The 14,111-nt window shown below is 36.8% G+C and overlaps 1 protein-coding gene across 2 annotated transcripts in view; it reads left to right on the forward strand.

Moving 5' to 3' along the window:
* Nucleotides 1-4,860: 4,860 nt before the first annotated feature.
* Nucleotides 4,861-14,111, forward strand: part of htr2cl1 (5-hydroxytryptamine (serotonin) receptor 2C, G protein-coupled-like 1) — a 16,305-nt gene continuing 7,054 nt past the window's right edge. Inside the window, exons 1-2 of one of the 2 annotated variants that reach the window (XM_016276239.1) lie at nucleotides 4,861-4,896; nucleotides 7,861-8,446. In XM_016276239.1, the coding sequence (XP_016131725.1) occupies nucleotides 8,053-8,446 (394 nt within the window). In that variant the 5' untranslated portion in view covers nucleotides 4,861-4,896; nucleotides 7,861-8,052. Of the gene's footprint in view, nucleotides 4,897-5,306; nucleotides 5,379-7,860; nucleotides 8,447-14,111 lie in introns of those variants that run through there. The other variant, XM_016276240.1, reaches the window with a different exon arrangement.

A 14,111-nucleotide genomic window follows, 5' to 3' on the forward strand; every position in this document is an offset into this window, starting at 1 on the left:
ACCATTATCACAACAATTAATACCTGCCTTAAATCACAGAAAGAGAGAGAGTCAAAGAGGGAGATGAAAGTTGTCATCTTCTGCACCATCTGTCTGTTTCGCGTTGATCGATGGATTCCACTCCAGACGTTATTGTTTTTTCTGCCCTTCTTTACAAAAGGATTCATTTCATTTTTCTTCCCTCATTAATCACCCCATTCCGATGATATTGACAGGCACTATTTAACTGCCATGACTTATAATAGAACATCACTGAGATACAAGTTAGGACATCCCAAAAGGGAAGGGAATATATTGGCCACATTCACTATAACTGAACTGTCTCTGTTTTTCAAGTGGGCTTTAATTTATTTTCCAACAGTACCACTATTATAAAATCAAATGAATGGGTATATTTGATATATACCCAAGGTACTGAGTAATTATCGTATTCATTTGCTTCATGGTATTGCTCTCTGATAACAATATTACACCACCCTAGTTTTCCCATTTTTATACAGGGAACACAATATACAGTTTTTCCTCTGAGGCTTTCTGCAGTGTAAAACCAATCACATTTTAATTTCTTTCTGTAATATTAAGTCCATAGATGGTCATAGATGGCTAAGAATATTTTTACAAATTAAATTAACTTCACATTTACCAGGACAATCACCCAGTCGTCTTTGGGTTTCTGAATGTTCCCCTTTGAGGCACAGCTACAGGTTGTATCCTTAATGAAATGCAAGGTGTCCTTGTCCTGTTGCCGTTTTGTCATGCCAAGGGAGTGTGCAGGGGGCACATTGGATGCCCTACGACAAGGGCTTTTTGCTAATGAGGATTCATACTCTCTGTTTTATTGCTGGCCATATCAGAGGCATCAGTAACTGGCTTTATTGTAGCGTCACTGGGGATTGACCACAAGGACAGCATGAAAGATACAACCTTTGTTTTACTGCAGTACATGTTAATGGCTTGGCTGGAGGATGTAGGTTGATGGTTCTATCATTCTTTCTAGTGTTCTATTGTTCTATCCATTCTTTTGTTCTGTCTGTCATTCTATTCATCATTCTACCCTTCGTTCTATCTGTCTGTCTGTCTATCTGTCTGTCTGTGTATTGTTCTGTCTGTATATCTGTCCATCCATCCATTGTCCATTGTAATAGACAAAGATGTATCCCCTCCCCCAAGCTCACTTCTTTTGCTATATCTCAAGAGTGTCTTTGATCAATGTTTGATAAAGTGGAATAGGCTTCCCACAGCATGCTGCAAGGTAGTGCTTCTGAACGCAATCAGCCCCAAGACGTGCATTCAAAGGCCAGCTCTGCCCAGATCATCATCATTCTCCTACATGACTCTGTTGTTCTAGTGAACACTTCTGGATGATTTAATGGGTCAATCAGGACGACAGAAGGCATTCTGAGTTTCCTTGCATCCCTCAAGACCACTGATCCGTCAGTCTATGCGGTGTTAACATTAACCCAGGCCACTCCTCCAGTTAAACCTTGCTGTAGAGGCCAGTGTGGTGCTCAGGGTGATGGTGTCTCACTGATTGCCCTTGAATATCCAGGCAGCTCAAGTGTCATTGAATCAGCTTTATGGAAAAGAGAATGAGGGATAGACTAATGCATCGCTTCATCAGTGAGCTGTGGGGTCAACGGGAGGAAGTGAATAAATTGAAGTGGTCATTAATTAGACTAGAAGATTTTGTTATTTATCTTTGATAGTGCATTATATTTGTGAATAACTAAAAACAGATTACAGATCACGCAGAGCTAAATACTTCAGCATCATGCAGTGATTGTTCATTTGAATGTTAATATAGCAAACAAGTGGCAATTATCATGAGTGTTTATTCATTGAGAAGAGAAAGATTGATGCAGCGGGTCGAGAAGGGTATATACAGTGGGTACGGAAAGTATTCAGACCCCCTTAAATTTTTCACTCTTTGTTATATTGCAGCCATTTGCTAAAATCATTTAAGTTAATTTTTTTTCCTCATTAATGTACACACAGCACCCCATATTGACAGAAAAACACAGAATTGTTGACATTTATGCAGATTTATTAAAAAAGAAAATCTGAAATATCACATGGTCCTAAGTATTCAGACCCTTTGCTCAGTATTTAGTAGAAACACCCTTTTGATCTAATACAGCCAGGAGTCTTTTTGGGAAAGATGCAACAAGTTATTCACACCTGGATTTGGGGATCCTCTGCCATTCCCCCTTGCAGATCCTCTCCAGTTCTGTCAGGTTGGATGGTAAACATTGGTGGACAGCCACTAACATTGATATTATTATAGGATGAAGAGGTGCAAATGAAACTCAGTGCAACAGTCAGCCACATGGTGCAAAAGATGCTTTCAAACAGTAGTGTGTTTGTATATTTTCAATAAAAAAACAGGCAGGCTCATACATTGAGTAAAATCATGAAAAAGGTTAAAAAAGAAAATGAGCGCCATTCCCACAGAAGAAGCAATAGGTGTTGCTCTGTTTGATGGAAAAAGAGAAGAGAAAAATGAAAGGGAGGAGAAGATACTTAGAGAGAGAAAGAGAGCAAAGGGGGTGAAATTGCAGCCGATGGTGCTCAGTCAAGGGCAGAGAGCATATCAACGGGTTCTTCACCAACTGCTCCTGAAATATGCCAGAAAGACAGAGATTGAGAACTGAAAAGCTTGAAAGAAGTCAAAGAAAGATAGAAATCAATAGACTGTCTCCCTGGATGCCAATATAACACTCCCAGTCCCCAAGGCCTGTAAAAATTTAAAGGGGAAAAAAATAATAATATTACAAATAGATAGAAAATAATAAAAGCTAAACTAAAAAGAACTAGAGGAATAGCACAATGCTGAAGATATCCACACATTAATTGTTTAAATTACTGAATGCAAAGAGATTTCTGAAATTAAAAAGAGGCTTTATACTTGTTTATACATACACAACATCAGTTTTTTCAAGCGTTTTCATTTCATCAGTGGATATTCTGTACACCAAAAACAGGCTTGGAATTTATTAAATGTAATGTGTTTATGCTGTATCTGTTTGATTTTCAAATTAAAAATACCAATTTAGCCTTATAATGAACCATTATACAGTGCCTGTTGTCACTGATTTTTTTCTTGTACGTTTTATACTAAGCTTTCTCTCTCTCTCTCTCTCTCTCTCTCTCTCTCTCTCTTAAAAACTATTTTTAGAGCCAATACACAAATATTAATTTTTGCATCAGAACAACATTGATAGTTTCATCCAAGAGAACTCTAAATTTTGCCACCTCACACTGAAAGAGCTGATCGTGAGTGGTTGAATGCTGATATCAGAGATCCACCCTGACCTCATGCATAAATTCACAGATGGTTTATTTTACTTTTTTTTATTAGTAAATAGGGATCATTTGGAGACGGCAGATGTGCTGCTCAGAGGCATGCCAATGGCCATTGTGACTTTGCCACAAAAGAAATAGAAAAATGCAGAGTTTCAAATGGAATGCAAAAAAGGACAAAGGAATCCCAGAATGCCATGCGTCGACCTGTTCTTTGGAATTTGGTGCGATTTTGCCTGAATTCCAATTGCCTTGAAAAAACGAAGTAAAGTGAAAAAGGATTAGTATGTTGTGCTGACAAATGCTTAGTTAGTATAGTTTACTTACACGAGAGTTCTAGTAACTAAAAAAGAACTGTAGGGGGTACTTGATCCTTTCATTTAGGATTACTCATTACTTAGTATAGCTACTCACTGACTCCCAGAGTGCATTGCAGCATGAATAAATTATGCAGTTGCTTTGTTTTACAGTTGTTGATTTTATTTGCCAATTTTATTTGCTGTCTTGTGTCAGTAGTAGCACAAAAAAGAGCAAATAAAATGGTTATTGTTACAATTAATGAAAATTAATGGAATTGAATTGTTACCATTGTTGTGATTCACATGCTGAATGTTTAAGTCTGTGTGTGACATCAGCATATTAACACACACTATTTAAGGATTATATAAACCCAATTATATGCTTCTTAAGGTATTAATTAACAATGAAAAAGTTCATTAATAAACACACAAAAAAACACACTAATGCTTTAATCAGAAAATAAGTCACTTTCTAAAAGCAACCGATTTATTACTTTTCTTCCTTTTGAAATCAAATAACTCTAACTTCATGATGCAATGCTGCATTAAGAGAAAGAAAATTATAGTAATATAAATAAAGTTCCAAGTGCCCAACCAAAGGGAACACTAATCACTATAATGGGGAGTTAAATAAACATCAACACATTTTAGGAAAATCAACATAAATGTATGAAGTTAGCAAATATTTCAGTTGTATTGAAAATTCAACATTCAAGATGACTTTGGGAAATGAGTGAATGCAATTAGTGAAAGATAACTGCAGACATGGAGGAAATAGGGGTTATGCGCAACAGACTTCCATATTCTGTTACCCGGGTCTCGTCGCTTCCAGTTCAAGCGTTTTGCATATGCTTCGTTAAATATGAAGCAGTTTTACTCAAGATGCCTTCAAAGTAGATACCAATGATGATCATAACCAATGGCCATCACATATGCGGACTGATATCTAAAAGTTTTTTTAATTTTTATTCTTTTCGCATTTAGATATAAAAATTGAATAAAATGTCAACAGTAAAAACAGCTAGCTAGTTTAACTGATTATCTAAAGTCCATAGATATCGCTATTATTTAATACGGCTGTTAACACGTTCTCCGACAAGCGGAAGCAATGAGACCTGTTTTCCGGGTTTGGTCAGGTGATGTTCGACATATACCCTATTAGTGAAAAGTCTATTAAGACTCTTTTTCTTTTCTTCTTCTGTTGTTATGTTGCACATTAGCAACATATTAGTGCACTGCTGCCTCACACTGGTTTATTAATGTCATTGGTTCCTTTGTGGCTACTTGAATATTTTAAGTAAGTGTCACTCAAAACAGTAAGTAAATTGTTTTATTTGCCTTGAAAGTAGCTGTAACTTAATAAAACCTAGTAAGTATAACAACTAAGTAAAGATAACTAATTAAATCTAAGTAAGGTAAACTATTGGATTTTACAGTGTTGGTCAAAACAACCCAATTGCTGGGTTTGTCCCTATTTTACCCATCAGTGTTTAGAGTGTACAATCAGTATTAGGTGCTTCTACACCCTTGTTAATCAGCTATCATTTCCCTCTGATTTTAGGAATTAATTATGGGTAAGGTTAGGTTTAGGGGTGGGGACTGGGTTAAGTCTGTATTTTTGGACAGTCATGTTGATCCAGGAACATGTCTTACTTGGCAAAATCACGGCATCCGTAGGCACAAGCACGCGTGAGCTGTTAACCCAGTAACGGCATATGAAAGGAAACTTCTATCAGCCGCACCAGTTCTGGTAAACAATAGCAGGTGCATTTGAAAAAGGTTGTTGTTAAATTTGTCACTTTTTTTCTCTCAGATAAAAACCTGTCCACATATTCACTCATCCAGGAAATCATCTAATGAGTGAGATTGGTGTTCCTATCACACCTGAAGACTTTCTGAAAGCTTCATCTCACAAAGGTGTTAGAGTGACTTATGCTAATCCAAGCAAGTAAAGCAAGTTTCATGGTTCAGAGAGGTTTCTCATGCTCTCTAATACTTTGTTTGTATGTGTGTGTCTGTGTTTGCAAGTGTATGTGTGTATTCCCCTCATTATTAGCTCTTTATGAAACAGAATCGATTAGTTATTGATTTCTGCCTGTTAAATGCACATTAGCAGTCTGGCTAGCATGTGACTAGCATCTGATTCAAAGAAAAACAGGTGGATGAGCAAAAAGCCATGTCAAATGGTCCTGTAACCTGCTTACTGCGAATCTAAACCTGTGACAGAGGATCTGTTTCAGAATATCCAATGTGCAGGAAAAAGTTGCCGCATGCTAATTTTTGAATTTAGATTTTTGTTATTTTCGCAGTGTAAAATTTCAAATAAATCATAGAAAATCACAAAAAAACAAAGGGTTCTCATCTTTTAGAGTCCATAATTGCCAGAATATTGCAGGAGCAGGAATTTTATGCCTGATTTAGTAACTCCTGTAGCAGACCTCCCATATTAGTTGAGTTATTATCTGAATGACCTTCTCCAGCTATGTGAAGAGCAGGGCGAAATAGACAAATATGAATAGATTTCAAATCATTAGTCTGGGTTATTTTACAAAAGCAGATTGTAGAGACAGGTAATGGTCATCATGTACCGCAAGATGCAGATTAATCACTGTATCATTGCAATAAGACAATTTGACTGTGGTGAAACATGTAGCCTAATATATATGTATATAAAAAGAAGACAAAGTATTTGTTGTTGTGTTAAGGATGTTTAGTGGGTTTTTTTCAGAAGCCTGAAGTATTTCACCCTGCTTACTGCAAAATAAAGTGAAAAGAAAAGGCCAAGGGCGACAGTTAGCAGAGCAGTTTGTGTTTAGATGTTTATTGTTTGTTTGAAAAATGAATCCAGAAACTGCTTCCGTTCCGTAGAAACAAGTTTTCAGTTCTTATGTCACTTTTTTTTTTCTTCCTACCAGGATAAATTGAGACTGTTCCATTAAAATGCTGACCTGAATGACAATGAGCAAATGTTTTTTCAAGTCTGCTGGTTACTTTCTTAATCTATATAACACTATTCACCCCTATGGACAAAAATGACAGTCTCGGTTATGAAAAGCAGTGCTGAGTTAAACAGAACAATAAATTAGGAGATGTGAGAATCTTCTCTGTGGGATAACAATTGGGGTCCATTTCGCAACCACATGCCGAGAAGAAATCTGGATATGCATATGTTTAGTGCTTGCCCATTGTGTTATTGGGGTCCTTGGGGATCTGTGCAAGTCTGTTTGTTTATTTGTGCCAGACCCCACGCACACATGTGGCTACTCTCGCTCGCCTGGTTTTACATTTCATTTATATCACCAAACGGAGTGAGTGGGACCGTACTATTAGATTAGTAATTGTACGGACGCACACATACAGATTCTTTCACTTAGTGGTGCTGTCAGAGTCACTCAATCTAATCTTAGTCTTGTAATGCATGCCTTGCTCTCTTCTTCATTTGTCTCTGTTGATCTCGGTCGACAGCACCAGGACTAATTAACTACTCAGCATTCATTTCTTATCCTTATTTCACACACACACACACACACACACACCAACCACTCAGATTTAGTTTAGGAGAATATTTAACCTTCCTGTCAGGAAGTAAAAGGGTTTTTAAACTTTTCTTAGTGGGAGGAAATTTTAGTTCCCTCGGGCAGATTTGTCTGCCCACGATTCCCATCATGCAAAAATAATTCTGCATTTCATTTTCCAATTCAAATATGAAATGAGACAACCAGTTCTAAGAATACATTCATGTAAGTCAGTGTCTGAAACACTCTGAGGCAGAATCATATTTTGTACCCATTTTATGTTTTTTTAAAGCTTTCCAAATGAACCCAAATTCTAATCCAGTGCTGATCATTATGAGATTAAACATTTGAATCTCTGGAAGGTATTTGAGCATTGTCCTTGTTTCCTGTAGTCATTCTATTTCATGCCAATTTATCCCAATTCACAGTTACTTGATTGGCTTCTGCTGAGGAGGTTAATTACCCATTGTTGGAATGCAGTGTAGCGTCTGGACCAATCAAACACACAATATATATTTTGGTTTTTATATTTAACAAATACTCTGTAACCCCCCTCAGTTAACAAGCCATACGATACTGTAAATATTTATCACAACCTTCAATTCTGTGACTTTGATTCCTGTTGTTTTATCTGAGTAACTCTGTGATATTCTGTCAGAGTTTTTTTTATTGTACCTTTTTATCTATGAGTTAACATTTTTTTGGTATTCATTGCTCTATTGTGTCTCTCTCGTTGTGTTTTGTAGATCCGGTTTCCATGAATAAGATCCTGAGCTAGAAATATGCAACAGGAAATGCTATGGATATCCTCCGTGCTGTAGATTTCTCCTTCAAATAGCATTTTGAGTGGATCACTTCATTTTTGAACTTCCGAACTCTTCAGCGGCCATGAGTGGAAGGAGCTCAGATTGATACAGGGTGCTAGGAAAAGACATCAGATGATGGGGACACCTGGCGGGCCAGTTCTGGGCGGGTTTGGCTCTACAACATCCTCCCTAGACCTTGTTGGCTGGATGGTTTGGCCTGGTAATACCACCGTGAGCCTGAACCAGAGCTTCTTCTTGACTGACTACAGCTTCAATCTCTCCTCCTCTTCTTCCTCCTCTCCTCATGGGGTCGAAAAGGAGTCGATGAAGGAGAAGAACTGGCCAGCCCTGCTGATTCTTGTGATTATCTCTCTGACGATAGGAGGAAATATTTTGGTTATTTTGGCCGTGTCGCTGGAGAAGAAGCTGCAAAACGCTACAAACTTCTTCCTGCGCTCGCTCGCAGTGGCGGACATGCTGGTCGGCATCTTGGTCATGCCCATCTCGCTCATTAACATCCTGTATGGTGAGTTTACCTTTTGATGCCATGGACCCCAAATATGACAATATCCTTCCTGAAATATAAAAATACATATTTCTGTAAAGAACCATTTATAGTGTGGAAAATTATTATTATTATTATGAATACATCTAAAACATTTTGAAATCTTTAAAAATGTTTTCTTTTACTATATTTAATATCATTAGTATCTAATATTTGTTTATTTATTTGTATTTTTATTGTTTATTTACATTTTACTATTTTTTTTATTTATTTATTTTTTTTTTCAGATTGGCAGATTTTTTTCCCTGACTTTTAAGGTGTAAAAATGCAAATGATTTAAAATTTTAAATAATGCCTGTGTGGTAAGTTTCTCAGACTATTGTATCTGATGCCATGGACCTAAAAATATGAAGATTTCCTTCCTGAAATATAAAGATAGCTATATATTTCCATATATAAATGAATTATTATTATTATTATGAATACATCTAAAACATTTTGAAATCTTTAAAAATGTTTTCTTTTACTATATTTAATATCATTAGTATCTAATATTTGTTTATTTATTTGTATTTTTATTGTTTATTTACATTTTACTATTTTTTTTATTTTTTTTAATATATTTTTTTCAGAACTGCAGATTTTTTTCCCTGACTTTTAAGGTGTAAAAATGCAAATGATTTAAAATTTTAAATAATGCCTGTGTGGTAAGTTTCTCAGACTATTGTATCTGATGCCATGGACCTAAAAATATGAATATTTCCTTCCTGAAATATAAAGATAGCTATATATTTCCATATATAAATACCCATTTATATTGCAAAAATAGTGAATATTATGAATGTATGTGAAACATTTTAAAATATTACAAAATGCATTCATAAATTTATTTATTTAAATGATTCTACTCTATAAAATAATGTAAATTTTACTCAGTCACCCTAGTGCCAAATTTGAAAATTCCTGATTGAACATAAAGCATATATTTGCATTGGACAGTTGCTGTGTCCCAATTCGAAGGCTGGATCCTTCCCGAAGACTGGGAAGGTTGGACTGAGCATTGTGAAATGGGACGGTCTAGCCTGTGAAGGATTGATCTTGTCGCATAGCAAGTGTGACAGCTGCCATTGACGAGCGGCAGTGACATTTGTATTGGACTTTTTTGAAAGTGATATTAAACTATCTGAAAACTAAACAGGGTTCGCAACCTGTCTTAATATGCTCACCTTGGTCCATTTATGTACATAATAACAAGTATAAACCACCTATAAAATCGCATCTAAGACATGTCAACATTTAAACTTCTTTAAATGGTTTCTTTCACATTTGCAAATTTGTATCGTTAGATATTTGAGTTGAGCTGAAACCCAATACTTACATTTAACAGTGTAATCTGGCATTTTCTCTCAAAAATTCCTGTCATCATCAGTAAAACAATGAATCTTCGGATAGCCTGGGCCACAAAGGATCCATCGGTAGTATCCTTCATTGCCCGGGAAATGAAGGACTAATTTTGAGGCCGCATTTGAAGGAGCCTTCGAATTGGGACAGCCTTTGTCACAACTACGGAGATGCAATCGGTCTTCGATTACAGCTTTTGAAAGATGCTGCCTCTGAATTGGGATGCAGCTAATGTCATCAGGATTTGCACTTTGGAGTGGTGTATTGTGGGTAAAGATTACTAAAGTATTCCAGGCTGGTCTATAGGCCAGGGTGCACTGGCTTTTAGGGTATATAAAAATGCAAATGGGATGCAAACTTTAAAATAATGCATCCTATTAAAAAGCCCCCATCACCTACAAAATATATCGTCACGAGAAGCCACACTTCCCATAACATAACTTCAGTGGCATTTCCCTTTAAGACCCAGGGGCTTTTTCAATGGTGCGAGTCCTTCTCCTCTTGCGATGTCATCTGATAATTAAGAGAAAAAAGTCAGAAATACAAGATGTTAACTCTGAGGTGTAAATTTCTATCTTGCAACTTAGACTCTTTTTTTCATATTTACAAGAAACAAAGTCCAAATTCTGAAATAAATTGCAGTTACCTTTTTTTATTCTGTGGTGGAAACGGGCTTCCATATAAACTAAAGGAAGATGAGAAATGTTGTCTTGACAACTAGCTGAAATAAAATAAGGTTTATATATCTCTCTGGTCTGAGGCAGCAGCTTCGTCACAGCAGCTCGTCTTCCCTGGCCCACGGTGCTTCAAGTTTTTTATGGGTTTAGTTTAAAAGTAGTTTACATGACATCATTGTACTAAAAATTGAGGTTTTTCCTTTGCTTTTTTATTTTTTTATTTCCACATACAGACAACAACACGGATCTGTGAAATTCCCCCCCCCCACACACACACAGACTCACATACACATAAGCACACAGATTGAACAGATAAAGATGGAGTGGAGGGATTGGGCTGCATGTTGTCATAAACAGTGAGCCTGTGATGGCCATTACCAGCAAGCTGTCACAAATATCATCAACTGTTAGAATGTGTGAACGTGTGCACTTCACACCCGAATGCTTTCACGCTCATAAACTCAGACATGCCTATGCCTATACACACACACACACACACACACACACACACAGACATAAAAATAGTTTTCCACTGCAGTGGATGCGACAATGATGGATTTCACACTCCTCATTTCATTTATGGTGTCTAATAGTGTGTGTGATTGTGTGTGTTTGGTGGGGGGAGTGTACCATGTATGTGACTGAGCTGGCATGTGACTTTCATAAGAAATAGCCATCTGACCTTAATTCAGTCTGTTTAATCTGTGTTAAGTTCCATCACATCATCTCAAATACAGACGAAAAGGAGGGTGAGATATGGGTTTTATAATGGAGTGATGTGGCCTGCTCACATGTATTAACGTCTGGAGGAAGCATAGAAACGATATCGCTAAGTATCAGCCAGAGACGGACAAGGAAGGAGAGAGACAGTGCAGTAGGAATGAAATCAAAGAGAAGCATTAGAGTGATTACCTCTGGGAACATACAGTGGCAGGATATGTTTAAGATGAGCTACGTATATACTGATACTCAACAGCTCAGATGGTGCTGAACCGATAGACATCTCACAAACCAATTGTGTCAAAAGTGGTATCTTTCACTCTCATATATATATATATATATAGGGGTGCCTATACGTTTTTCAGCCTGGTTCTCAGAAAAAGCACCTGAAGATTTGGTTTGGTCCTCACACTGCACATAGTGTGACCCATTAAATATAACTACAAAATAATAATAGTAACAATAATATTTAACTTTATTTATTTTTTTTACTTTATACTGGTTGTGTCAATGCAGCTTTACAGAGTCAAACAGGAAAATTGTTTGTCAGTGATGCAAGAAGAAAATAACAGTAATTTTTCAGCCAAAGTTCATTGATGATTCAGTGATGTCATCATCCAGTTCAGCTCTCTTCCAATAGTGTCTGTGCAATCAGTCATGCGTCCCCAACTAAGCAAGCCAAAGGCGACAGTGGCAAGGAACCAAAACTCCATTGGTGATTTTTCAAAATTATACTGGTTCCACGGTACATGACGGTATTTTTTTTTCATGCATGACCGGTTGTTAATCATATTTTCTACTGATTGAGAGAGGAAATACTGCAGTATATTGACTTAGAATGCCCTATTTTACTGTCATGATGAGTGAATATTGTCAAAAAATACCACACTAAATAGTGACTAAACACAACCCCTTTTAATACATGTTAACCAGGAGTCACTCTCATTTATAATCTCGGCATCGTCTGATAAAATCAACATGGATCTACACTAAAAAGCAGCTATGCGGTTGTTTTAGCTATATCACTTTTTTGTCTCATGCAGCGCACTGCCTGCGTCTGAGTAACAAACTAAAAAAAACAACAAACAAAAAGTGCATGTGATATTAACAGACGAACTACCCTCATATTTATAATTCCAAACAATCAGTAAGCGACAGGTGCTAGGAAACCCTTTTTTTTTTTTTTTTGTACTCATTTATTGACGAATCTGCTGTGGTGTGGCCAACTGAATGCGCTGCTTCTCTGCCGCTCACTGCACAGAACAGACGCCGAGAGAGGTGACACTTCTCCGGGAAAGTTAGTTCTATTAGTTCTACAGCATTAGTTTCCAAACTTTCACACTTAGTAACACATACAGCTGTTCCCTCACCACAGTGCAACAATGAAAAGGGACCCCTTTCAAACAGTGTCGCGTTCCGAACGTTGTTTAAGCGACATACACCGGTATTTGCGGTATCTTAAAAATGTATATCATAACAAAAATAAACACCGGTATTCGGTATGAACCGGTATACCGCCCAGCACTAGCGCTAAATAGGAAAAGGATCTGCCGCCTGCAGTTGATTTTATATTCTAGGTATCATCAAATGGCCAGAGTTTCGAGATCGCAGCGGACGTGAAGGACTATAATGCGATATGTGCTCGCTCAAGTACTGAGGAGCTAAACCATTCATGGCCATTATTAGCAAGATTTGAATATGTATTCGTTGTTCAATAGGGAGCCAGTGCAGAGTTGATAGAACCGGGCTAATATGGTCGTATTCCTGGTTCTAGTAAGAACTCTAGCTGCTGCATTTTGGACCAACTGGAGTTTGTTTATTAAGCGCGCAGAGCTACCACCCAATAAAGCATTACAATAATCTAACCTTGAGGTCATGAATGCATGAATTAACGTTTCTGCATTTGACATTGGGAGCATAGGTCGTAATTTAGATATATTTTTAAGATGGAAAAATGCAGTTTCACAAATGCTAGAAACATGAGTTTCAAAGGAAAGATTGCTATCAAATAGCACACCTAGGTTCCTAACTGATGACGAGGAATTAACAGAGCAGCCATCAAGTGTTAGACAGTGTTTTAGGTTATTACATGCAGAGGTTTTTGGTACAATAATTAACACCTCTGTTAACAATAATTAACTATGCATTCTGTTAGTTTTGCAAATTTGTATGTTTTATCAGGCCGCGAAAAAATATAGAACTGAGTTTGTGACAGTGAAAGCTAACATCATGTTTCTTGATGATATCTCCCAAGGGTAACATGTAAAGTGTGAAAAACAACGGTCCTACTGAGCCTTGTGGTACTCCATACTGATCGATATGATATCTCGTCATTTACTGCTACGAATTGATGACGGTCAGAGAAGTAAGATTTGAACCATGACAATGCAATTCCACTAATGCCAACATCATTTTGTAGTCTACTCAAAAGGATATTGTGGTCCATAGTGTCAAATGCAGCATTAAGATCCAGTAGCACTAATAGAGAAATACAACCACGATCGGATGATAATAGCAGGTCATTTGTAACTCTGATGAGAGCAGTCTCAGTACTATGATACAGTCTAAATCCTGACTGGAAATCCTCAGAGATACCATTTCTCTCCAAAAAGGAACATAGCTGAGAGGATACTCCCTTTTCTAGTATTTTTTACAAAGGGAGATTTGAGATCAGTCTCATAACATAACTATTGGTGAATTTAAATAAAATTTGTATGAATTCAAACATTTACACAAAATGGTGAAGGATTTACCACCTATATGTCAAAATGTAAAATAGTTACAAATCGTCATATGTGTTTTTTATTATTGTTATTATTTTTATGCCATTATTACAGTTATACATATATTAAATATACTGTGTGTGTGTGTATATATATATATATATA

Source organism: Sinocyclocheilus grahami, unplaced genomic scaffold, assembly GCF_001515645.1.
Source record: "Sinocyclocheilus grahami isolate Dianchi unplaced genomic scaffold, SAMN03320097.WGS_v1.1 scaffold99.1, whole genome shotgun sequence".
Lineage (NCBI taxonomy): Eukaryota > Metazoa > Chordata > Actinopteri > Cypriniformes > Cyprinidae > Sinocyclocheilus > Sinocyclocheilus grahami.